The following is a 26,781-nucleotide window of genomic DNA, read 5'->3' as shown; positions in this document are numbered from 1 at the left end:
CTATTAGTAAGTACTGAGTGGTAAAATGATTCAAGTCATGGGATTTCCAGCTTCTGGGTCAGGAAATGCTGGAACAGTCCACGTGCTCACAATGACAAATGGTCAGATATGTCCATTCTGCCGTGTGTGTGTGTGTGTGTGTGTGTGTGTTTGATCTAAAGCCTCAGGGATACCAGACGAGCACTTCCTCCTAAGCTGTACCTCAACACAGGTATTGGATTAATATTTTTTTCTAGAAACTCCAAGTAATTATTTGGGAGGAGGAGTCCTGTGCATCCAGTGTGCGTGTAGAGGTCAGAGGACAACTTGCAGAACTCAGCTCTCTCGGCCACCATGTGGGCCTAAAGACTGAACTCAGGTCATTGGTGTGACAGCAAGCACCTTCACCAGAGGAGCTGCCTCAATGATACTGTTTGTTTGTTTTTGATATTTAGTTTTGCTCCTTTCTTGTTTAGTTTGGTTTGGTTTTTAGAGACAGGGTTTCTCTGTGTAGCCCTGGCTGTTTTGGAACTTGCTTTGTAGACCAGGCTGGCCTCCAACTCAGGAGCTCTGCCTGCCTCTGCCTCCCGAGTGCTGGGATTAAAGGCAAAGCTGGGCACCACCTCTGCCTGATGAGTTTTGCTCCTTTTAATAATGAGTGTGCACACAAGTGTGGGTACCTTAGAGTCCAGAGGCAGCGGCTGCCCTGGAGCTGCAGTTGCATCAACTGTGAGCAGCCTGTGAGGATGCTGGGAACTGAGCTCAGTCCTCTGTAAGAGCAGCAAGCACTTAACCTCCGAGCCCTCTCTCCAGCCGTCTTTTGTGAGACAGGATCTTACTGTGAAACTGCGTCTGAGGGGGAGCTCCCAATCCTCAGGCCTCGGCCTCCAGAGTGCCTGCATGAGCTGCGTTCTGTGGTAAGCTGTCAATCTGACACAAACTTAACAGTCAGCTGAGAAAGGACCTTGACGAAGGAACGCCCTCCCTCAGGCTGGCCTGTAGGCACGTCTGTGGAGCATGTTCCTAATTAATGACTCCCGTAGACAGTGCTGCGCCTGAGCTGGTGTCCTAGGCTCTATAATAAAGCAGGCTGAGGAGGCTGTAAGGAGCGATGACCCTGCATGGCCTCTGCTTCAGTCCCTGCCTGTAGTTCCCGCTCTGGTTTCAAGTGGACTCTACTCTGTGAATCACATGAACCCTTGCTCTCCAGTGGCTTTTGGTCAGCTCTATCAGTGACAGGGGCTGAGACAGTGGTAGCTTCTCTCCTGGCCTTAGAACATGGGGGCTAAAACACAATGAGAATTTCGTGGATGGCTTTCAAGAGCTACACCTTCCATGGGCCAGCTGTGGAGAAACACACGGGGAACCTGAAACAGGGCAGCCGTGCGGTCAGAGGAGCCGCCAACAGTTTCTCAGTCCCGTCAGTAAGCAGTCTCCCACCCCAATCTCAAGGAAGGGAGGTGTTGGTGGACTGACTGCTTGGGACACAGAGATAAGCCTCACTCAGCACCTGGGGGAGAGCTGGGGAACCCCCTGCACCCAGTACCACCTTGAAAGCCTGTCCGCACAGCACTGCAAAGCCTTTTGCGAGGACAAACAACTCCCAAAAAGCAGAGCCCGGGGCTCCAAAGGGCAGCTAGAGAGAGCCAGGGCTGTCCTGCACACATGCCCATGGAAGACGGCACCAGGAGGCTGAAAAAGGACCAGCTTGGCCACAGACCCTGGTTAGGTGCTGTGCCAACAGCAGTCTGACATGACATTGCAACTGTGTGAGCAAGCATCCCTGTGGAGAGGCATCGATCGGGCTAGAAGGGGGTGCACAGGAACCCACAATTACAGAATTCTAAGATTGCTTTAATATAGAACAGTCTTTAGGCTAAAAGACATGGCTCCGTGGTTAAGAGTTGCTCATGCAGAGAACCAGAGCTCAGCTCCCAGCACCACCATCAGGCACCTCACCTCCAGGAGATCTGACACCTTCTGACCTCCATGGGCCATACACAGGCACACACACGCGCGCGCGCGCACACACACACACACACACACTTCTGTGTCTGTCCTATGCGTGTGTGTGTGTGTGTGTGTGTGTGTGTAGGGGGTGTTGAGGTTTTTTTTTTTGAGTTTTTTGTTTTTGAGACAAAGTCTCACTATGTAGCCCTTGGGCTGCCCTGGCATTCCATACATAGACTGGGCTGGCCATGAACTCACAGAAACACATCCAACAGCCTCTACTGTCTGAGTGTTGGGATTAAAGGTGTGTACCACCATACAGGGTGCACTTCATTTAATGATTTTAATTCTTTAGAATGTTTTAATCACTGGTAAATTCATTGTGATGTGTAGGGTTTTTGTTTTGTTTTGTTTAGAGGTGTGTGCCTCTGTTAGTGTGCATGGGGTGCTCTGAGATCCACCTGGCGTTACAAATGGTTGTAAGCTGCCAAATGTGGGTCCTGGCCCTGAACTCAGTTAGGGCTGGGCCCTCTCTTTAGCTGCTGGCGTTTTGATTGTCTGCTTGACAATGGAATACCTAGGCAGGAAGTCTCAGTGAGGGTTGGCTTGTGAGGGGTCTCCTTGGGTTAACTGAGCTGGGGATGCCCATCCTGGTGTGGCCACACTACCCTGGGTGAGGGCCTGGACTAGCTGAGCCCTGGCTTGCTGCATTTATTCTCCCTGCTCCTAAGTGGATGTGAACAGCAGCTTCAGGCTCCTGCTGCCTTGACTCCCCTCACCCTCCGCCCCTACTCCACCCCCTGAGGTGAGCTGTACCTGACACTGTGAGCCACAGGCGCCCTTTCCCCAAGTTGCTTCTGTCAGGGCAATTAACCACTGCAACAGGTAAAGAAGCTGAGATGGGCAACAGGCAAAGGTGTGTCACTGAGTCAGGGCGCTAGGCATACTTAAGGACCTGCATTCCAAAATGAGAACTTCTCACTTGAGCCTGGCAGGTGTGTGTGGACAATAGCAGACAGTGGCAGAAACGTACAAGTCCTCCAGCCTCAGGGGTGCCCAGCGCCTCCCCTGCTCCGTGTGTGCATATATACCTGTTTGTCCAAGAACCCTTTACCTTCCGGGTCCGCCAAGTCCCATATCTGTAGAGACACAAAAGTGCTGTGAGTGTGACTGTCACTCACCAACCAAGTTGGATGTAACAGGAGTCACATCAACTGCTTCTCGATTATGGGCACTGGGACTAACAGCCCTGCCAGGCACTTGGTGGCAGTGCCCAAAGACCCCCTATGCCCACTTAGTTCTCAGAGTGAAGGCGCCCACTGAGTCATTACACGGCAACACAAACCCGTAGCTATCGAGACACCAAAAGCACTGTGCTCTGGCCTGCTGCCTGCACCTCGAAGGTGAGCACCATCTGACTGACCAGACTGGCCTGGAACTCCTAAGTGCAAGGATGGCTGTGGAAGGTACCCAGGCCTGTCTTCACACCCAGCAGCTACAGCAAAGAGGCTCGGGGTGCCCTGGCCTGCCCTCAGGAAGGTCTGCATGGCCAGCTCACTCCGGGGCTGCAGGAGCCAGCCTTCATCTTCCTACCTTCCCCAGAATGATGTCTGAGAGTCCCGACTTCTTCAGAAACAGTGCAGCCTCGCTGGCCCCAACTCTCCCTGTGTAGGCAGGGTCCACCTGCAACAGGGCAGCAAGAGTCGGCAAAACCATCACACAGGCGCCATCTCCCCATACGTGCTCACAAAAAGCCACTTCAAATGTGCTCCCAACTTCTACTGCAAAGGTAACAGGTGGCAGGTGCACCTAGTGGCTGAGCAGCTCTGTATGTAAGAGGCTCTGGGTTCCGCCCCAGCACCAACACATACGCGCACATACATACATACATACACGCACATACATATATACATACATACACACATACATATGTACATACATACATACGTACATACACAACATATACAAAGTCACTGGTGGGCTGGAAAGACAATCAGTGGGCAACGGCCTGAGTTTGATCCCTGGGACCCACATAGTAGAAGGAGAACACTGACCGCCCCCCTTCGAGTTGTCCCCTGACCTCCACAAGCACACATGACACAGGTGAACACATGCACATCTACACATTAAAATAAATTAAAATGTTAAAAAAAAAAAAAGATAGCAGTGAGACATACCTGCTTGTAATAAGACTCATATAACGGATTTCCACTGGGAATCTGAACAAAACAGAAGAGTCAGAACGTGGTCAGCCAGCACGGAATACTCTCCCCCTTGGCCTTGTTCCCTGCAGGCGCTGTCCAGCCGGTCTCCGCTGGTTTGTTTCATGTTTATGGGACGAGGCGCTGCCAGACAGCTCCTCCTGCTTCGCACCCTTGAGCACTGACATCACCAGCAGGGGCTGAGCTGACACACTTAGCCCCAAGCTTGTCTTGAACTCCTAGGGTCAAGTGGTCTCCAGCCTTAGTCTCTTTTTTGTTTGTTTTGTTTTGTTTTTTTGAGACAAGGTTTCTCTGCATAGGCTTAGCTGTCCAGGACTCAATTTGTAGACCAGAATTCACAGAGATCTGCCTGCCTCTGCCTCCCAGAGTGCTGGGATTACACGCATTCAGCACTGCACCAGGCCAACCTTAGCATCTTAAGTGGAGGTGACAATACACAATGCTTTGCCATCACCAAAATACGCTGTGGTCCTAGTAGGGATGTGTGCACAGAGGGTACTCCCAGGAGTGGTGGTGGCGGAGCCCCTCTCTTTGCCTCCTTCCTAGTCCCATGTGTGGGTGGAGTGTCTGTGTGTGACCCTGAGTCACAAGCATGCACTTGGCTGACTGTTTTTAGGTCCCCCCAGCCACCTGCCAAGTGACAGCACACAGATGCATGCAGCAGCCATCCTCCAGGACACCCAACGTGATGCTGGAAGCCCAAGGACACTCCACACTCAGCCAGGACTCTCCAGGTCTGGCTCTACCCTGACTCCAGTCCACAGGTCCCCACTCTTCCCATTACCTCCCCCACTGGCCTCAACAGGACACCTCTATAGGGAGGAAAGAGTTGCCTGGTGGAGAGGGTGGCCAAGGTAGGAGTCTTGTGAGTCAGGACAGTCTGAACTATTTAGTGAGACCCTGTCTCAAACAAAAAAGCAAAACACATAAACAAACAAGCCACTCTCTGAAAAGGGTGCCCCCCTGTTGGGGATTTCCAGAGGCTGCAGTCCAGATGCAGACAGGATCAACCAGTGAGGGTGGGTTCAGCCACAGGGCCCCACACCCTGAAGCTTCAGGCTGCTGGCACCCTGCAAGTGACTCCCCAGGGGAGGGTGTGTCCTGCTTGGCCTTCCTAAGCCCCAGAGCTTACAGGAGGTAAATGTGTTCTTGATCACCCAGCACACAGCACACCAAGGCCAAGTGAAGAGCGTGAGGTGAGGGTGAAAGCCACAGCTGCAGGAAGATGGAGGGATGGTGAGAGAGATTTATCAAAACGTCCTTAGGTGCTGGTGCACATCTGTAACCCCAGCACTCAGGAGGCAGAGGCAGGAGGATTTCAGTAAGTCTTAGGCCAACCTGCTCTACATACTGAGTTCAGAGCATCTAGGGCTCCATAGTGAAACTGTCTTTTAAGAACAGAAAAAATAAACTTCCTAACGGGCCTGCCTATGATGCTGGCAGCCCCTGTCTCAAGGCAAATCCCAAAACAAGCAGAACTGCTAACTCCGCCGTCAAGGGAAGCAAGGCCCAGCATCCAGAGAGGCTGCCACAGCCAGACCCACACAAGCCCGCTGCAGCCCAGGGGCAGGCAGACAGCAGAGTGCTGCGACAGAGATGGGAAGCAGGGCAGGTGTCAGACCTGAATCACACATCCTCTTATGCCAGGGCTTCCTGGGGACACTGAAGCCACACCTGCAGGCTGCCTCAGAGTTCACTGTGACGCCATCTGCGAAACAGGCATGAGCAGTGAGTGACTCAGTCATGGCTAGCTCATGATGCAGGCAGTGGTCCCCAAGGTGAGCTCCCAGGCTGGGGAGCTTGGTAAGCGCACAGCTACCACGCGAGCTACCCACACAAGGCTGACCCTAGAGGGAGAGGGCCACGCTCGAGGCAGGAGGCTGCAGGGCATGCCAGGTCCCTGGGACCCTTCACAGTTCCAGCTGGGCAAGGTGGCCGGGGGGCGACATGGAGCAGCTCTGTACACGGCTGCTGAAGCAGCTGCGCACACTACAGCTGTGTGCGCTGCAGAAAATAGGAGTGTGGTAGCACCCTGTGGAGCGACGCTCTAGGGATCACAGCCCAGCAGGACCCGGCCAAGAGCAGGCTCCTCACAAGACTCCGCATCTGGCGAGCTCCTGCAACAGCCATTTACTACAAGCTCAGCTGAAACTGTACTTGAATATAAGCCTGGGACCTTTAGGGCTGAGGAGATGGCTCAGGGGTAAAGCACGTGCCCTGCAAGCATGAGAAGCCGGGTTTGGATCTCCAAAACACATTTTCCGTGTGGCAGCTATAATCCCAGCAGCCCTACTGTGAAGAGGCAGAACACGAGGCTCATGGACTAGCCAGACCGGCATACGTGGTAGGAGGAGAGGCCAAATGCTATCTGTTCTCTGAAAGGTTGGGGACACTGTCCACGCCACACCCACACATACTGGGTTTTCTTTGGTTGGTTTGGGTTTCGTTTCTTGAGAGAAGGTTTAACAGCCCTGGCTGCCCTTGAACTCACCTGTGTCTGCCTCCCTGAATGCTGGGATTAAAGGCATGTGCCACCATGCCCAGCTCACAGGTAGTTTGTTTGTTTGTTTGTTTGTTTGTTTGTTTCTTGTAAGAATTTGAATCTGAAAGGGCTTATTTTGTGTTTTACAGTAGCCAGGACTGATCCTTGGGACTCACACATGCTAGGCCAGCTCTTCCTTAGCTATGCCTACAGCCCCAAACTGGGGGGCCCTAGGAGCTCTATGGCCTTCAACAGGTGGCAGGGATGGAAAAGCAGAGAAGAATGAATGAACTTCTGGAGAAGTATGTATAATCCACTCTCCTAACAGACCACAGGGAAGCAGGTAGCACACGCCTGTCATCCTAACACGCTCCCAAGTGGAGGAGGACCAGGACGAGGGCAGCTGGGATACCTGACAGAGACGGCCCCACTCCTCACTGCTCACTCATCCAGCACTCTTGTCGGAAGACCATGTTTTGGGATGTATCCCTGGCCGACCTGGTACTCCAACTTATCTCAGGCTGACCTCAAACTCTCAGCAAACTCCTGCCTCTGCTCCCTAAGGCTAGGATTACAGACAACACGCAAGCCCTGTCTACTGTGGGACAGTGACGCTTCCCCAGTGCGGCAGTGAGTGCTGGGGCTGCAGGAGCTCCAGGTTGGAAGGCCTTCACTCCATCCTAACTTGCTGTAGCGACGGCCCAGGTGTGGGCAGAGCTGGACAGCTACATCGACATGTGACCTGGGAAATGATGCACTTTATAAAACCAGCGCATGCACGGCCAGAAACTGAGTACATAAAGCAACTGAAAACGTGCAGCCTGCTGCTTCTCCAGGGAGCCCATAGTGCCCTGGGTGCAGGAGGACAGCCGCAGTCTGAAGTCCCACTCGGAAGCCCAGACACAATGCCAAGCACAGCCTGCAGCCATGTGAGTGCCAGTCTGCCATCCCAGCCCTCCTCCCAGGGCCTGCACCCTGGGTGAGCACCAGATCTCCCGTGTGGCAAGTGCATGGAGAAATGGTTCTCTGGATGTTTGACCACCAGAGCAAAGCTCTCTCTAGGCCAGGCCGGATCCGAGGACGAGCTTCACAGTGGGGACGAGCAGAAAGGAACAGAGAAGCTGGTCATGGCAGTGAGACCTGCAGCTGAGGTGGGAGGCCCCTTCAACCCATGCACATAAAAACCCACTGACAGGGTCAAGGCTGGCAGAGTGGTTGCTTGGCATGCACAAAGCATAGCTCCATCCCTACAACCACGTAAATACGCCCAGCACTCAGGAGGGAGGTGTGGGAGGACACAGAGGTCAAAGCCATCACCGCTGCTACACAGTGAGTCGGAGGCCAACCTCAGCTACATGGACCCTGTCTCAAAGCAAGGGGATGTTATTAAAAAATTGGAAGGTGTACACCTTTAGTCCCAGCACTCTGGAGGTTGAGGCAGGTGGATTTCTATGAGTTTGAGTTCCAGGACCTCCAGAGCTACACAGTGTTCTGTCTGCCCACCAGAAGAGGGCACCAGATCTTATTATAAGCCACCATGTGTGGCTGGGAATTGAACCCAGGACCTCTAAAAAAGCAGACAGTGCTCTTAACCTCTGAGCCATCTCTCCAGCCCCTGGTCCTAATCTTTAAAAAAAAAAACCTAAAATAGCTGGACAGTAGCAGCACATGCCTTTAATCCCAGCACTCAGGAAGCAGAGGAACCCTGTCTCAAAAAAAAAAAAAAAAAAAAGTGTACGTGTGTGCATTCCTGTGCAAACATGCCACAGCATGTGAGTGGGAGTTAGGACAGGATGGTAATGCAGGGGATTGAGCTCAGGGTTGTCAGGCTGGCATCAAGTCCCTTACCTACACGCTATCTTGTCAGCCCTATCTTACTTAGGACTCTATTGCTGTGAAAAGACACCATGACCAAGACAACTCTTATAAAAGAAACAATTACTGAGGCTGGCTTACACTTTCTTTTGTTTGTTTGTTTGGTTTGGTTTTTTGAGACATGGTTTTTCTGTGTAGCCCTGGCTGTCCTGGACTCGCTTGGTAGACCAGGCTGGCCTCGAACTCAGTGCTCCGCCTCCCGAGTGCTGGTGTTAAAGGTGTGCGCCACCACGCCTGGCTTGGCTTACACTTTCCGAGATTCAGTCTATCATCATGGTGGGAAACATGGCAACACGCAGGCAGACATGGTGCTGGAGGAGCTGAGAGTTCTGCATCTTGATCCTCAGGCTGCCAAGAGAGGCCTCTGACTCCACACTAGGCAGAGCTGGAGCATAGGAGACTTCAAAGCCCACCGACAGTGTGCACGTCCTCCAACAAGGCCACACCTCCTAATAGTGGCACTCCCTATGACCAAGCATTCAAATGCATGACTCTATGGGGTCCATACTATTCAACCACCACAGCCCCTCACTCCTTTTTAAAGAATAAATAGTAGAGGGTGCTAGAGAGACAGCTTAGTGGTCAGGACCACATACAGATCATGCAAAGGCCTGAGACAAGCATGCTCACAGCAGCCTACAATTTCAGTTCCAGGGACCCTGCTGCCTCCTCTGACCTCCACAGGCACTTGTCTGTGCAATTCATACACACTCATGCAGGAACCAACACCCACAAGTAAAAATAAGAAATCAAGCCAGGCATGATGGCGCACACCTTTAATTCCAGCACACAGGAGGCAGAGGCAGGTGGATCGCTGTGAGTTCAAGGCCAGCCTGGTCTACAAAGTGAGTCCAGCACAGCCAAGGCTACACAGAGAAATGGTGTCTAAAAAAGAAAGAAAGAAGGAAGGAAGGAAGGAAGGAAGGAAGGAAGGAAATCAGAAGAGGAGGAGGCAGAGGAAGAAAAGTTAACGTGTCTGACTGCAGGGCCTTCTACAGCCATGTCATCCAGGGAGAGAGAACGGCACAGAAGACAAGCACGCACCGTGTAGCAGAGCAGAGCTAGACGTAACTGCTGAGACGCACCACTGAGATGGATCTGTTAGCTCATTATTATCATTATAGTTTTGCCATTTTGAGACAGGATGTCATCATGTAGCCAAGGCTGGCCTTGAACTCCCTATGCAGCCCAGGCTGGCCTCAGCTCCCAGCAATCATCCTGCCTCAGCCCCCAAAGCACTGGGACTGCAGGTGTGGGGCAGCAGCACTGTCCTGCTCAATTGCCTCCATGTTTGCAATGCTGGAGGTGGAACCTTGAGTTTGGCACACTTTAGGCAAGGACTCCACCACCGAGCCCTGTTCCAATGGAGTCTAATAAAGCAGGCAGGCAAGATGGCCCGTCGCTAAAGGTGCTGGCCATCAAGCCCAACAACCTCAGTTTGACCCCTACCCCTGCAAGCTGTCCTCTCTGATCTACACACACTATAGTGTCCCCCACATAAGTAAATGTGATCATTTGTTTTAAATACGTAAACTCCTCATCTGAAGACTGGGAGGGGAGGAAGTGGCTTGGTGGCTGAAAGGAGGACAGTTTTCAGCACAATGCTGGAGTACTTAAGGACAGTTTTCAGCACAATGCTGGAGTACTTAAAACACACAGAACAAAGTGCCTCAGTCTGCATGCAGGTCACATACAGGTGAAACAAAAGACACAGATGAAAACTCAAATAATAACGGACTTCTGAAGGAGAGATAAACCTGTTTTTTAGGATCCCAAGTGCGGGATTGGACCGGTCTCGTGAGAGAACAGGTGAGGTTAATTCACTAGAAGAGCAACCACCTCGTGCAGGAGCTTAATTGTTGGCCAGCTGAAAAGATCCCGTGAACTGACTCTGGGAGGAGATATATAAATGAGCCAGAACTGGAGGCGGGGCTTTTTGGAGACTTGGGATAGATTTGGCTGTTCATCGCTACACTTCAAGACGCTCCTAGAGAGAACCGCTCGAGGGAAGGCTTCGGGGCTTCGGCTCCTGCTGAGGCTCTGGGTTCTGGTTACTCCAGGTTCCAGCAGAAGAAATCCTGTGGCTCACATCCAGAGAATCGTTCCTCAGAACTGATATCCTTACGGTTTTATTACTGTGTCCATTAATCCTCATTTCCTACTATTTTGGTTAGTCAGGTTATAAGTGACGTATGCTCAGTCACTAAGTTGTTAATAAAATATATTGGTTTAAAAAATTGAGCCTACAGACTTCATTCAGTGTAAAATGTTAAAATATGAGACATTCAGGAGAAAAATCTTCAGAGTCTAGGGACAGATGAAGTTTTAGAGCTGGGGTGCGCAGCACTGTCCAACGAGTGGCCAAAGACACAAGGGCCATTTTGATAGAGATATAGCTGGAGAAAAGGTGCAAAGAACCAGCAAAGGCATGGCCCAGCAGGACCATGAGCAGGGGCTGCCAAACACCCAGCACTGCACAGTGCTGCGGCTGTCCTGGGCCTGCACTCTGACAAGAAGAGCTGCTATGTAGACCACCCTGTCACCAGACCAGCCCACATTCACATTTCCATCTGTCCCCCTGGAAGCCACAACATGGCTCCCCGAGAGTCAGCTTGGCAAACACTAATGGGAGGACATTAGAACAGTTCCAGGGCCAGCCAGTCGCTGAGGCAGGGGAATTACTAGCTCTAGGGGAACCTAGGCTCAGAACTTTCTCCACAAAAGAACACACTTGAAGGCCAACATGTAGCGTAACAAGCTGGGCACGAGGCAGAAGGGGAGGGCAGGAGCTGCCTGATGTGCCAGCCTGGAGACTTGACTCAAATCCATAGCTCATACATTTAAAAGAAAAAAGGAAGCTGGGAGTGGCCCAATGCATCTGGAACTCTTGTAAGGAGATGTGGGTTCCAGAGCTGAGTGGACAGCCAGTCTAGCCATCAATGAGCCCTAGGTCCATTTGGAGACTGTCTCAAAAGACAAGGCTGGGCCAGTGACAAGGCTCAGCACCACATCTGTCACCAAGCCTTACAACCTCAATTTGATCCCTGAACTCTCTATGGTAGAAGCCAACCTCTGACTACCACAGGAGCACTGTAACAGTCTTGTGGACAAGCATGTGTATGTATATATGTATATGTATAGAGATATGTATATAAGCATATACACACATATACAAGTATATATATATACTCAATTTAAAATTTTTAATTTTTATTTAATTTAATTTTTTTTTTCGAGACAGGGTCTCTCTGTGTAGCCTTGGATGTCCTGGACTCACTTTGTAGACCAGGCTGGCCTTGAACTCATAGTGATCCACCTGCCTCTGCCTCCCAAGTGCTGGGATTAAAGGCGTGCACTACCACGCCCAGCTTAAGCTTGAGAGCAATAGAAGGAGACACCCAACATTACTTTCTCAGCTTCCACATACATAAGCACACACATGTACTTGCATATACTCAAGCACACCAAAGTTAAAGTGAAAAATGGACTATGGACTTAAGAACAAAACACACAAATAAAATAGGAAAACAGGCTAATCTAGAAAACCAGCACACAGACCCTGTGGCCACACTCAGCAACAGGAGACCATCACAACAGGTCAGTCCCACAGGTGAGTGCTCATTGTGTCAGGTTAAAGCCACAGCAACAGCTGGTTGCTGAAGGCTGGGGAACTGGGAAGCGGAAGGTGGGAGTGCTGCCTGGAGCGAAGAGGGGAAAAGCCCCATGGATCTCCATACCACTGTCACAGAGCACGTGACTACAACACACACACACATGCACCCAGGCTCACAGCCAAGATTAAGGTCATTCTTAGCTACACAGCAAGTTAGAGATCACCCTTAGCCACTTGCAATCCCATCCCAAAGAGCAGAAATGAGCCCTTGGAATTAAAGGGATGATCTGCACTGGGCGTGCATCCCACTGAGCTGAGGCTGAGACAGGAGATGGACTGCAGGCAGCCTGGGACGCATAATGAAACCACAGAGTGAGGCTCCGACTGCACAACAAAAGCAAGGCACAAGAACCGTGCATGTGGTTGGCCGGGGCTTGGAGAGCAGCCTTCCCCTCCCTCTGGAGTCTGGGGAGAAGGCCACGGCCAGGGAAGCAGCACGGCCAGCCTGCTGCCCTGAAGACGGTGCTGGAGAGGAGAGCTCCACCACCACAAGCAGACTCTGGTCTAACAGCGAGGAACAAGCAGCAGCCTTTCTGCGCAGGGCGAGGCTTGTGGGGAGAAGAGGGCTAAGTCTGTGCGAAGCCCTGGGTTCCAGCACTAGCCCTGCAAACAGAAAACCCCAGCACAGGTGCTCACACATCTGTGTCCTCAGCTACAGCAGTGGCCTGGAGTAAAACAGAAAAGCCTGCCCAGAAGTGCAGGGACGGATGAGAGGGCTGTTTCCCTCCTGAAGTAAAAATGGATGGACAAGGTGGGACAGTGATCCCTGAGAGTGACCGAGCACAGCAGACAGGATACCAAGCACTGGCCAAGTAAGAAGGGAGGATGGTCACTCCCAGCACCACAGAAAAAGACCAGAGACTGAAACCTAAACATGGCAGGTGCAGGGCATATGGACAAGGCTTTCTTAAGTAGCTGGCTTGCTCCTCCAGGTTCCCTGGAATTTCAGATTTGCACCATCTCTCTCTGTCCACAGGACAGAAAAGCAGAAGAGATGACAGTGGGGTCAGCAGGATCTTTAGAGTCCCAAACTCTTCCAAGAGCTGAATGATGTAGGGACAGCTTTGCTGGGAGCGCCCATCCCAACCAGAGCTCAGAGTTAAGAGCTGAGAGCATCAACTGGGACCTTGGATCCTAGCCTCCTCCACAAGAAAAGACCCTGAGGGCAAAGGTCACTGGCAGCAGCTCTCTGAGATAACTCACCTTAAGGCAGCCTGCCTGGCTTTGCCAGCTCCTCCAACCACCCTGACTTGAATCACTAAGGCAAGTAGTCCCAGCCTGGCATAGTGGCACATGCATGCCTGTCACCTTAGCACCTGGGAGGCTAACGCAGGAGGCTGGCTGTGAGTTCCAGGCAAGCCTAAGCGAAGGTAACTCTGTCTCAGAAAACAGGCAGCTAAGCAGTCCTGTGCAGAGGCCAACAGCTCCACCCAATCGATGTGGACTCCCTTCTCAGCCCAGCCCTGGATTGCTGGGCAGCCCTGGGACAGTGGACCTGTTTCTGCAGCCCACAGACCTGCGGCCCTTGGCTGCAGCGATCCATTCACATCACATGGCTGCAGGTGAAGGTTCATCCCTGGAAACACTCAAACTTCCCCAACTCTGGGCAGGTCTTGCAAACAGAGGTAGGCCCTGACTGAGGACGCAGTGTGCATGACAATGCTCTGGGCTTCATGAGGGACAGCAATGGCCAAGGGAGTCCAGGATGACAGACAGGGACTGTATGGCACAGTGAGGGGCTTCAAGGCTGAGGCAAGGGATCCGGCAGGTCCAGGACTCTGCAGCAGAAGGCAGACAGAAGCCACCTGTCATCACGCACATGCCAGCACTCAGCAGTAGGGAGGCCACGTCAGCATGGACTACAGAGTGAAACCCAGTCCCAAAAAACAGCGACGATGATGATGACAGAAGATGCTGGCTGGTAAAGCATTCAGCCAAGCAGAAGAGCACACGCTGGGCAACAAAGCTGTCACACTAGGCTAAGAAGCTGGGGTGAGCGCCTTGGGAGGGCCTACACAGCAGAGGGCCAGTGGACCATATACAGCCACAGCAAGACTGGCCTCCCAGATTTGGTGTGTAGAATGAATGCGGGGTGGGGGGGGGGGGTGGCTGTCACCTTAGAAGCTAAGATGCAGGTGTGACTGCCTTCCAGAGGCCATTAAAAGCACCCAAGGCAGCCAGATGTGGTGGCGCACGCCTTTAATCCCGCACACAGGAGGCAGGCGGATCTCTGAGTTTGAGGCCTGCCTGGTCTACAGAGTGAGAGTCCAGGCAGCCAAGGGTACACAGAGAAACCCTGTCTCAAAACAAGCAAACAAACAAACAAACAAAAACAAAAGCACCCAGTGCAACAGAGAGAAGATTCTGCTCCAGCAGCCTCCACACCAAGTCTGTCCAGGACACATTCAACAGATGCCAAGCAGCACTACCAAGAAGCCACGACACTTCACTGGACCACCCACCCTGCCCATGCTTGAACAGTACCCTAGAAAGCCTGGGGGTGAGCACCCCAAAGGGTACCTCAAGTCAGCAGACTTGCCTGTCGTGCCCAGGACCACCTCCCACCTTCTGGAGAAGCCCATTCTGCACTGCTCTGTCTCTGAGAGGTGCCCTGGGCCTTGACAGGCACCTTTCCTCCACGGTCCGGGGTTGTCAGCTCCTCTCGTGGACTCTACCCCCGCCTAGCTTGCTGTCCCCTACCTAAGCACAGGGCCCAGGACTTGGGTTGTTAGCATCTGGCCTCCACCTGGGGTGCTTCCCTGAGCCTTGTAGGGCTAGCCTGTGCCTCCTTGCCAGTCTGGACAATCACTGGTGGCATCCTCAGCCTTGGGCACTGGCCAGCTAAGGCCTGAATCCTTAAACAGCAGGCAGTCAGCTGCAGCATCTAGAGCTGACACACACAGGCATATGTGGGAAAGCTTAAGCTTTGTCACAGGTGGAAGCAGTCTTGGCGGGCTTTACCCTTAGGGCACCCCATGAATACCTTGTGACAGACTGAGTGGAGCCATCCTGGGCCTGGAATTCAGGAAGCAGACCTGGGAACCCCACCTGGACTATTGTCTTTCTAATTGACCCTCACCGGGAGAAGGAGACGGCCCTTCCCACGTGACTCAGGCAGTTGGGGAGGAGAGAACAAGTTGAGCCTGGGGGAGAGAGCTTGGGGAGCAGCGGACTGGCTGGACCAGCACGTGGGCCAGAGAGACACCTAAGGACCTGTCCTGTGGAACAGATACCAGAAGGTTCACTCTTTTGTCCCTTTAACCTTTTTTCCTTCTTGTGTAAGCTAGTTGGGTTGTATAATAAAGTTTAATTATTAAGAAACAGAACCAGAGCTGGGCATGGTGGCGCACGCCTTTAATCCCAGCACTCGGGAGGCAAAGGCAGGCAGATCGCTGTGAGTTCGAGGCCAGCCTGGTCTACAAAGTGAGTCCAGGATGGCCAAGGCTACACAGAGAAACCCTGTCTCAAAAAAAAAAAAAAGAAAGAAAGAAACAGAACCAACAGGCATAGGAGTGCACTGGCCATGTGAAGGGACCAGGGTCAGAGCTGTGTCTAGACAAGAAAAAGCAAAAACCAGTCTCCTCTGTCTGCCCACCACATCTGAGTCCCACTTGCCAGCACCAAGTCTCTCCCTCACCATTTCCAAACGCAAAGACATAGCACCATGGACTAGGCCGAGGAGGACAATCCAGCCTCTCCCCAGCCTAACTAGAGGAGCAGGCAGCACCCCTTCACCGTCTCACATTGTCTCTACTGAATGCCCTATCTCCGTGATAGGCCACCCGAAAGGGTCCATGGCAGGTTAGTGCACGCATGCACAAATTCACATGGACACATCCACCCGCTCCCCATCCTTAGTCACGCTCATGGCAGCACACGGACACACCCACCCGCTCCCTACCCTCAGTCATGCTTACAGCAGCACTTCACCCTTCCTTTCCTTTCCTGCCTATTGAAGTCCACAAAACACCCTGGATGTCACAAACAATTTCTGTGCTGAGTGGTAGGGCTGACTGCTCCCCAGCCAAGACCAAGCCACTGCCCCGTACACATGTGTCAGCCACAGAGCAATGTGGGGAGACTGGGCCCCAGACTGAGGAAAGAGGGACTTCTTAGGGTCTGATTCATGGAGGTGCGTGTCCTGACCCTTTCTTCTCCTTGCATTTTCCACACTGTGGGAGTTGGAGTTGTGAGGGTGGAGAAAGGAACTCCCCGCCTCTACACATCTGCCACTCTGAGCCATGCCCTGCCCTTCAATGAAAGAATTTGGCCTGAGAGACAACACCAACCCATGGAGCACTGGTGGGTGCCCAGTAGCCCCACCTGGCCCAGACGCCCAGCTCCACCCCAAGGTTCCAGAACTACCAGGAGCAATGGGGATAGCCTCAAAGAACCAAACCCAAGAGTCAAATGCCTGTCAGACCTCGTCAGAGCACAGCTGCATCCAGAACCCCAACAGACATGGAGGGGCGGGGGCTCATGCAGCCCAATATGAGGGTGATAACGCTGTTTAATATTGCAGTCACACACCAGCCTGAAAACCAGCTTCTCTTCATCCGAGGCGGTATGCTTTTCAGTTTACCCTTTCCAGCAATGAAAACACATCCTCAGCACTGCCGAGCATGTGCAAGTCGACGGTTTCCATTCCCAGCCCCAGAAAAGAAAGGGCTTAGGGGGCTGGAGGAAGAGCAGGCTGATTCCCTGTGACAGCCAATGTGCCAAAGAGGTAAAGCAGAGGTGAGAGGTGGCCCCTGGCTGCCCTGGAGCCGGAGCATTGGCCTCAGCCTCTGCTCAGCTCGCCCACAGGCTCCTTCCTCCATCCCTTGTTTACTCGGTCGTGCGTGTGCACAGGCTGTGGAAGTCAGAGGGCAGCTTGGAGGAGCTGAGTCTCTCCTTCTACACACGGTTCTCAGCACTGGATTCAAGTCACCAGGTGTGGCAGCAAGTGTCTCTACCCACTGAGCCATCTCACAGCTGCTGCTTCCTCTTGACTGCTCCTCTGCCACTGCACACCCACACCCAGCATTCCCTGTGGCTGTGAAGCCACAGCCCAGGCCCCACGCGGTGTTCACACCCTCTAACAGCTCAACTGTGAGCTGCAGCCATGCCCTAGGATGCAGAATGAATAATAAGACATGGGTGGGAAAGGCAACACATCATGAGCCAACCACTCTACTGAGGAACGGCCAAGCCAGGCATGGTGGCTACTGAGGCCACCAGCTACTCAGGAGACTGAAGCATGGAGACGGAAACACTGGGAAAGCCTGCCTCAAAACAAATTTCGTTAAAAGGCTAGGGCCAAGCCCGGCACGGTGGCACATGCCCTTAATCCCAGCACTTGGCAGGCAGGGGCAGGTGTAACTCTATAAGTTTGAGGCCAGCCTGGTCTACAAAGTGAGTCCAGGACTTCGAAGGCTATACAGAGAAACCCTATCTCGGTAAAAAAAAAAAAAAAAAGAAAAAGAAAAAAATCAACCAACCAACAACAACAGGCCAGGGTAGAGGATGCTCATGGTGGTGCAAGCCACTCATCCCAACACTGGGAGGGAGGAGCAGGGAGATCTCTCTACTCAGTGAGTTCCAGCCTGGGCTCCACGGCAGCCTGTGTCAAAAGATGGTTTCAATTAGCAATAGTCAGCCTCCGATAAACCTCACTGGCTTCGACACTGCCTCTGCACAAAGCTTCAGAAGATGTTCTGCTGTTTAGTGAGAGAGACGAGACAGAGAGACGGCAGGAACACAGGAATCACAGGCGGGCAGGTGTCCATCCCACAGGCCATCTGAGAGGAAAGGCCCCCTGAGGAGTCCATCCAGCTGGGGCAGGAGGAGCTGCTCAGCAGGGAGAAAGGGAAGGGTATTCCAGGCAGAACACTGCAGGCACCATGGCCCTGGGGCAGCCCTTCTCAGGCAAGGTTTCCAGGGCCTCCCTGCTTTCAGTCAGCAGGAAGCAAGCCTGGCTGGAATCAGAGGGTGACAGCTCTCCCATGCACAAGCACTAGGGCCTGTGGCCCCAACTGTTGTGCCCTCAGAACCTTGCTGGGATTGCTGGGGACAGAGAGCGGAGGGAAACACTTACCTAGGGACATTCAGAGCCCACACTCATACACCAAAGGCTAGTGGCTTAAAAGCCCACGTCAAGAGCCGGGCGTGGTGGCGCACGCCTTTAATCCCAGCACTTGGGAGGCAGAGGCAGGCGGATCGCTGTGAGTTCGAGGCCAGCCTGGTCTACAAAGCGAGTCCAGGACAGCCAAGGCTACACAGAGAAACCCTGTCTCGAAAAAACCAAAAAAAAAAAAAAGCCCACGTCAGCCACAGGAGCTCACAGCCTAAACTCCACAGGGAGAAGAACCCATCATGCCCTGCACCATGGGAGCCAGCAGCAAGCTGTGGCCCTGCCTGATGACAGTGGGCAGGTGTCACTCCCCCTGCAACCCTGGGCCTCAGCCAGCCTCTAGACAAGCAGCCACCTCTCAGCCCTTTGTCCAGGACCCATTTGCAGTCCAGGCACACACCCCTGTCCTATTTACCAAAGCACCTTTCTTTCTCCCGCCATCCCAAAGTCACTCACAGTGAAAAGGCCATGGAAGCCAGGTGTGGCCAGCACTCAGCAGATGAAGATGGAGGATGACAAGTTCAAGAGGAGAATGGGCTGGGCATGGGCGCACGCCTTTAATCTCAGCACTTAGGCAGAGGCAGAGATCTCTGAGTTCATGGCCAACCTGGCACCCAGATTGAGTCCAGGACAACCAGGCTTATTACAGAGAAACTCTGTCGGGGGCGGGGAGGGACGACGACATAAGGTGAAATATCTGTCTTAAGCCAAAATGTACACACTACGCATAGACTGCCTGACCCCTACGTTCCATCCTGGACCCACATGGTAGGAGAGCTCCTGCAAGTTGTCCTCTCACCACACACGCAGTGGCCACTCAGCGCACACAAATATATCAATGTAAAACAAAAAGTCCAAGGATATAAACAATAAGAAGGTGCGCAGAGAGACAGCTCCTGCTGGCAGACAGTGACATCAATGCCATACTGTACCTGAAAATGATCCTTCCAGGACAGGAAACTGCAGCACAACAGGAAGAGCTGGGTCAGAGAAGCAGGCCAGGTGAGGCTGCCAGGCACCACGCAGCCAGGGAGCAGTGGGCTCCGACCTTAGCTGACCCATCTACATGGTAAGAACCAGAACAATGAGCAAGGGCAGGTCTGTCTGTGCATCATGGCTGGCAACACAGCCAAGGGCTCAAATCGAAAGTGATTCTCACCCTCCAGAACCATTCATGCAAAGGCAGGCACTTGGCTCCTTAGAGCAGCTGACCCAAGCTCACAACAGGCATGGGAACCGGGGCTGAGGGAGGAAGCATGTGACCTTGCTCGACAGGGGCTCAGGAGTCAGCAAAAAAGAAAAAGAAAAAGGAAAGAAAAGGAAAAAAAAAAAAAAAAAAACAGCAGGCCGGGGTTCTGAGCTCCAGGGGAGGCCAAATCAGCCCCAGCCTGCTCACTGTCCCTCAAGGCACATTGCACAGCCTTCAGAAAAGATAAGAACCTTGAAAATAACACAGGCACAATGGGACAAACGAATGTCCCCAGGCCCTCGACATTCATTTCTGACAAACTAGAGTGGCCCAGAGCTGGGGGAAAGGGGGGTACCCAGCAGGCCGTGTAGAAGAATGGGGCTGGGAGGGGGCTCTACAGCAGGCAACAATGGTTGACTTCAATGTGGCACCATAGCTATGGGACTTTCACAGGTTTCCTGACTATGGTCTCAACTGCTTCTCATGCAATAAGCAGACTCTTTCTAAGGGGCTGGGGGCTGGTAAAGCACCACCTGCCAAGTGCAAGGACCTGGGCTTCATCCACAGCACCAGAAACAACCAAGACCTGCAACCGCGGCATAGGGCTCAAGAACACGCCCCTAAGTCCCCTGGAAGTAAGAAATGAAACAAGGGACCTCAGCAGTTCTTCCAGCCTAGGGCACCCTCTCTATGAGGACCAGGGACAATGAACAGAGAAACCACAGATACACTTGGCAGAATGAAATCTGAGGTCCAGGAGGGTGAAAGGCAAGTAAGTCACGGCCTCCAGTGTCACCACAGCCCCAGGATCCAGAGCCTGTTGGCCAGTGAAAGCCAGCAGTCAGGACTTGAGACTGGAATAGCAAGGCCACTCAGCAAAGTCAAGTGGGGCCAAAGAGGAGCTGAGTGGGACTGGGGTGCTGGCTCCCCAGAGACGGCAGGCACTTTACTACTGAGCTACCTCCCTAACCCCTTGCCAGAAGGATGGGCGGCACGGAAGGTTCTGATCCCAGGGAGTCGTTAGAACATCTCCACAGTGGTAGTTCGGAGAAAAAGGAAGAAATAAGACTGGTAGAGGGTGCGACATGCCTCGGCGCCACTGGACTCCCCAGAGAACCACAAAGCTCAGGAAGTGGCCAATCCCAGAGTCCAGCAGGCCCCCAAAGAGCAGAGGAGAGTGTTGGGAGCATCTACAGAAGGCAGGTTAGAGTACTGAGCATGGGGGTTGGGACCAGAGAGCAGGCGAAGGGAGGTAGACAGAGAGGTGGGGGAAGCGGAGGGGCCTGGGAGGAGGCACTCACGTGCAGTCTGGTCTGAGGGCAAGACTGCAGGTCAGGGTGCAGCTAGAGAGACTGGGGCAACCGGAAACATCCCCTGGGGCTGGCAGGGAAAGAGAAGCAGGGGCTCCTGCTGGTCCTGCGCTGGAGGCCCAAGCACACCGCAGCACTCTGTTCGGAACCCCTCAGTCCTACGGCATCCCGGAGCCCCCTTCCTCTACGTGAGCTTGCTCCAGGGCTTCACAGGGCCTTGCCTTACACCTGGGTAGCAGTAATGCCTGCAGGCAAGCAGGCGCAGAGCACTGGAAAAATGGCTCAGCTTTTAAGGGTGGGATCGGTTCCCTGTACCCACATCAAGCCTCCAGTTCTAGGGGATCCAACACCCTCTTACCTCCACAGGCACCTACACACACACACACACACACACACATCTTAAGGGAAAAAAGAAGGGCAAGCATAGCAGCTGAGCAGGTGGCTCACATCTGTAGCCCCAGCATTTAGGAGGGTGAGGCAGGAGCACTGCCATGAGCTCAACAGCAGATTGGGCCACTTAGTGTCAGTGAGATGGCTCAGTGAGCAGTGAGTAAGGGCACTTGTCGCTAAGCCTCATGACCTTATTTGATGCCCAGGACCCCACGGAGGAAGTAGAGAACCAACTCCCATCTTGTATGCTGACCTCCACATACGTGCCATGTGCACACACGCTCACACAATAAATAGGAGGACTGTTCAGTGGGTAGTTGCCCAGCAAGTGTGAACCCTGAACCCAACCCTCAGCACACTGCCCCTGTTAAAATAGGTGTGAGAGTCGTGGGCCAGGCCTTCTGCTAACAAGGAGAAATAGGGAAGAGCCAGGTACCGTGTGTGGCCACAGTTCTCCAGGAGCTAAGGCAGGAGAATCAGCAGTTTAGGGCCAGCCTGGGCTACACAGCAAGACTCCAGACTCACATGGAGTACCAATGCAGGAGAGTTGTCCTCTGAGTACCATATGCACCATGGCACGTGCGCGCGCGCGCGCGCACACACACACACACACACACACACACACACACACACGGATAAACTAATTTTTTAAAAAATTTAAAGAATCACCACAAAAATTTAAGAGTGGGTGAAGGGAAAGCAGCTTAGAAGGCACCTGAGCTTGTGAGCCACCACAGGCCATGTCTCCTCAACTGCTGGTTCAGCTCCAGTTCCCACCCGCAGAGCTCCATCCCACACAGGGAAGGAGGGCCATGTGGGAGCTGCTGCTGGTGCAGTCAGTCCCCACACCCGCTTACATGACACTTCTTGAGTGCTGGGTACTGAGCAAACTGTCTGCCTCCCATTGGCAACAGGTCTGACATAGAGATAGCAAACAGGCTCACAGCTGCCTTCCATGGACCACGAGAGGACTGGGGTTGTGTGAGGCACACGTGGCTGTGTGCCATGACTAGCAAAGGCCTCTGGGAAGGATGACATCTGAGCTGCTGGTGAAAGAAGGAAAGGAACCAGAGCTGAGCACAGGAAGAAAAAGGTTGGAGTGCTTCAGAAAGGAGGCTGGCCCTCGGTGACACCATGATGCCACAGCTGGCTACACAAGGAACAGAGAACTGGCCACACCATGGTGCCAAGGAGAGATGTGGCAGGCAAGTCAGAAGCTGACGCACACCTAAGGAGAGAGAATCTGGATTCTATTCCAGAAGGTTCTAAGAAGATGATCTCATGTTCTCACGTCGGTCACCTCACTATGGCAAACACTATCCTACTCTGTAATTCTATTAATAAAATAGAAACCTGCCCTCCAGACACGGCCTCATTATATAGCCCAGGCTAGCCTAGACCTTTGTGTTATAGGAATGCTAGCTGAGAGTTAACACCATGCTTGGGCACGAACCTCTTCCTTGACATTCTGGTGTCTGGAAAAACTGACGACATGTATCCAACATCCATGTACTCCATAAACGTCAGCTACCACATGGCTAAAATTTTTTTTAAAAATCCAAATTATGGCTAATGTCAATATTAGGGAGTTTGAAGAGACCTTCTCAGCAAGCCAGACATAATGACTGGGCTGTAGACAGCTCGCTTGGTGGCATGCTTGTCCTGAAAGGACCAGGGTCCAAGTTCTGCGCCCAGATTCACATAAAAGTCGCCACACAATGTTGTGCTGGGGAGCTGGAGACAGGAGGCTCCCCAGGCTTGCTGCAGCCAGGCCGGCCTAACCAATGAACTCAAGGCCAGCAAGAACCTGCCACGAAACAGGTGGACACCCACACACACACTTCTAACAATTAAGCACAGCCAAGAGCACCTTTTCCTCAGTGGGTTCAGCTGAGCCAGCTTTCCCTTCCTCTGAGCCTACACAGCAGTGTCCGCCTTTATGTCTGGGCATGGCGGCAAGTATCTGCAGTCCCAACCACTTGGAAGCCTGGAGCAGGAGGATGGAGGAAGGCCAGGAGTTGGAAGGCAGCCTGGGCGACACGGCAAGGCTCCATCTCAACGCATACCTCATACCTGCCTGGTCCTTAACCACTGACAGAAGACATTCACAGGTGCTGTATGAACAGCCGGGCGGTGGTGGCGCACGCCTTTAATCCCAGCAATTGGGAGACAGAGGCAGGCGGATCTCTGTGAGTTCAAGGCCAGCCTGGTCTACAAAGTGAGTTCGTGGACAGCCAGGGCTATTGTACAGAGAAACCCTGTCTTGAAAAAAACAAAAAACATTGGTCTCTACACTGTGAATTTAGGACTGCAGAGTGGCTATTTCTTCCAGGACTTAACAACCCTGTATTTCTCTTTCTTTTGGACCAGGTAACCTGGTGCTCCATCCTGCCAGTCAGTTCTCACCAGTTTTTGCTTTCATACTGGCTGTGGCACTTTGCAAGACAGATTCTAACAAAGTGCTTATAATATGCTGTGGGGGACAAATGGTGTGATTCGGCAAATTAGCAAAACAGGAGTGCTTTCTAATGGGTGTCACCTCCAGGAGACCAACGACCTTGTCTGGGAGACTGCTGCACCCCCAGTACCTAGTCCCAAACCTAGGTCTCTAGTCCCAAACCCCCAAATTGAATGATGGTAACAAAAGAGCTTCCAGTGCGTTAGGCAGTATGTGCTTTCCACAGTTCTTCGCCTTCCGCTAATGCATTTTATAGCTCTATTTTCCAAATGAGGTAATTGATGTGTGCCTGCTTCAAGGACACTCAGGAAGAGCTGGGGCCAGGATCCCAACATAAAATGCTTCCTCATTGGTAACCATGACCTCGTGCAAGGCGGTTCTAGCAAAGTGCTTATAATATGCTGCGGAGGACAAATGGGTAATTTGGCAAATTAGCAAAACAGGAGTGCTTTCTACTTAGGGGCGGGCGTCACCTCCAGGAGACCAGCGACCTTGTCAGTGGGAGACTGCTACGCCGCCAGCCCCTGACCCCACGCACCTTGGAGAGAGGGGGTTGAAGAATGAATGAATGAACGTCTCTGCCTAGAAGCACGGCGGCCCTCTCCTGGCTTTTCTGTACGTCCTGTGACGCTGGATACGCTTACAGGCGACTCTGAGAATGCACACTGTCGCCCACCGTAGGGGCCTGGGACCCCCGCTTTTGGCAACGCGCGGGGCAGCGGAAGCGGCTCCCGGGGGAAGGAGGGCTGGGCGGCGGGAGTCGCCGCGGGTGTGTCCCGGATCCCCGGGCGCCCGGACACCAGACCCCGCGGGAGACAAAGGCTGGCGGCTGGGCCCACCGCCCTCGCCCACCTCCGAGGGGACGAAGCGCGACGCGGCTCGCGGGCTCCCGCCGGCCCCGCGGAGCAGACAGGCGCGGCGGCCGCGTCTTTCCCCTCTCCGCAGCCGCGCGGAGGGTGGCCGGGCGCGAGAGCCGGCGGGCCGCGCCGGCCTGTCACCTTCAGGGACGCCCAGCCCCGGGCCTCTCGGCCGCCCGAGCCTGCAGCGCGCGCCTCCGCTGCCGCGTCCCATGGAGCCGCGCTTCCGCGGCGCCTCTCCCTTCCCGCGGCACCCGCCGTCCGCACCGCCCCGCGGCGCGCCCCGGCACCATACCTGCTGCGAGAGGGGTACGAGCGGCGCCGCCATCTTCGTGCGGACTCGGCCTCCCGAGTGCCAAAGGGGGCGGGGGCGGGGCGGGGGCGGAGCCGGGCCTGCGCACTGGGACGCCGAGTCGCGATGCGCGCGCAGCCGGGCCACTGCGATGACCGGCCCGAGGACTAGAGTAGAAGAAAGAGGGCGCATGCGCAGATGAAAATCTACGGCCTCACGTGCTCGGTTTTGCAGTAGGGGGCGGAGCTTCGAGTACAGTCGGCCCGTAGAGGGCGGGGCGATTCTGGTCGGGGGCGGAGCCTTGATGGCCCACTAACTGCAGTGGGCCGGGAGGCACGTATCGAGGGCGGAGCCTATAGCAGTCTTGCCTGGAGGGAGCGGAGCGAATATGGCCGGGGGCGGAGCCTTGTTAGGGAGGCTCTGGCGGGTCGCCTAACTGGAGTGGGCCGGACAGGGTGACACCGAGGGCGGAGCCTAACGGCAGCCCTCGACTTGAGTTGTCTGGAATAGACCTGGGTGTGGGGATCGGGCTTAGTGAGCGAAAAGAACCCGGAGTGGGCGGGGTAGTTTAGGGGGCGGGGCCTCATGTACACAACCTGATTGGAGTGGGCGGACCCGGGCGGGACGTGGGAGGCTCCTGAAGAGCAGGGACCCCAAGAGACAGTGAACCTCCCTTCCAGGCCGCGGGCCTCCTGCTCTCTGCTTGGGGACGCTCTAGGCTACCCCTGTTCTAGCCCTATGCGCCTCCTAGTCTGGGTTTGAGTGTGAGCTTGCCTCAACCCAGGCACCGTCTCAATCCGTCTACTCTGGCAGCCCCTACAAATAAATGCCTATGGTTTGCTGAACCAGGGAGACAGGTACAAGACAGGCCACTGACACAGACCAAAGCACCATGGTACTCAAGTCCAGCTTGGGCCGCGTGCGGTGTCAGTACCACCCAGTGCGCTTGTTAAACAGACTTGGGTTCTGATTGCTTGCAGATGCGGGTGTGGCCTGACATTTTAGTGGGGGAGGGTGTGTGTGTTTAAATGTATGCCTATGTGCTTGCTGCATGCGGGCCAGTGCCTGCGGAGGAGAGAAGAGGTTGATAGATGCTCTTGAGCTGGACTGAAGAGGCCTTATGAGCTCCCCCCCCCCCATGTGAGTGGGAACCAAACTTGAATCCTCTAAAAAAGCAACAAGCACCCTTAACCAATGAACTATCTCATCAGATACCCTGGCATCTTTCTTTCTTTCTCTCTCTCTCTCTTTTTTTTTTAAGTTACATTTTAATTTATATTTTTGAGGATTTATTTGTAAACCGGGCATGGTGGCAAACGCCTGTAACCCCAGCACTCTAGGAGGTAGAGGCAGGAGGATCTCTGTGAGCTCGAGGCCAGCCTGGTCTACAAAGTGAGTCCAGGACAGTCAAGGCTACAAAGGAAAACCCTGTCTCAAAAAACAAAACAAAAAAGATTTGTATGTTGCCTGGCTGGCTGGCTGTGCTCTGCCTGTGTGCCTGGTGCTCACAGAGGTCAGAAAGGCATCCGACTCCTGGAACTGGGTTTTCTAATGGTTATAAACCATCACATGGGTGCTGGGAACCAAACCTGCTCTGAAAGGGCAACTTGGTGTATGGGTATGTGGGAATGCACATTACAAACTGCATGTGCAGAAGTTCAGTCTCCCCATCCGCCATGAGACCCAGAGATAGAACTCAGGTTGTTAGTGTTGGTGGCAAGTGTCTTTACCCACTGAGCCATCTTGTCGGCCCCGTAGGACACCCTTATTCACAGCGAAAGTGGTGGGATGCAGGGCATGCACCACCATGCTGATCCATGGGTGGGATGCAGGGCATGCACCACCATGCTGATCCACGGGTGGGATGCAGGGCATGCACCACCATGCTGATCCACGGGTGGGATGCAGGGCATGCACCACCATGCTGATCCACGGGTGGGATGCAGGGCATGCACCACCATGCTGATCCACGGGTGGGATGCAGGGCATGCA

At 53.6% G+C, this 26,781-nt stretch overlaps 1 protein-coding gene and 1 pseudogene across 6 annotated transcripts in view; both read right to left on the bottom strand.

Annotated features, from left to right (window-relative positions):
• Positions 1–24,864, bottom strand: part of Eps15l1 (epidermal growth factor receptor pathway substrate 15 like 1) — an 80,682-nt gene extending 55,818 nt beyond the window's left edge. For all 6 annotated transcript variants that reach the window (XM_051169417.1, XM_051169418.1, XM_051169421.1 and 3 more), the window contains exons 1-4: positions 24,793–24,864; positions 4,107–4,148; positions 3,523–3,612; positions 3,021–3,068 (exon numbers count right to left, since the gene is read on the bottom strand). In XM_051169417.1, coding sequence (XP_051025374.1) covers positions 3,021–3,068; positions 3,523–3,612; positions 4,107–4,148; positions 24,793–24,825 — 213 coding nt within the window. In that variant the 5' untranslated portion in view covers positions 24,826–24,864. The remainder of the gene's footprint in view (positions 1–3,020; positions 3,069–3,522; positions 3,613–4,106; positions 4,149–24,792) is intronic.
• Positions 17,785–17,865, bottom strand: LOC127210372 (uncharacterized; annotated as a pseudogene).
• Positions 24,865–26,781: the final 1,917 nt, after the last annotated feature.

Source organism: Acomys russatus, chromosome 27 (genome assembly GCF_903995435.1).
Source record: "Acomys russatus chromosome 27, mAcoRus1.1, whole genome shotgun sequence".
Lineage (NCBI taxonomy): Eukaryota > Metazoa > Chordata > Mammalia > Rodentia > Muridae > Acomys > Acomys russatus.
The sequence above is the reverse complement of the archived record's forward strand: the minus strand, read 5'-3'. Positions and strand labels throughout refer to the sequence as shown.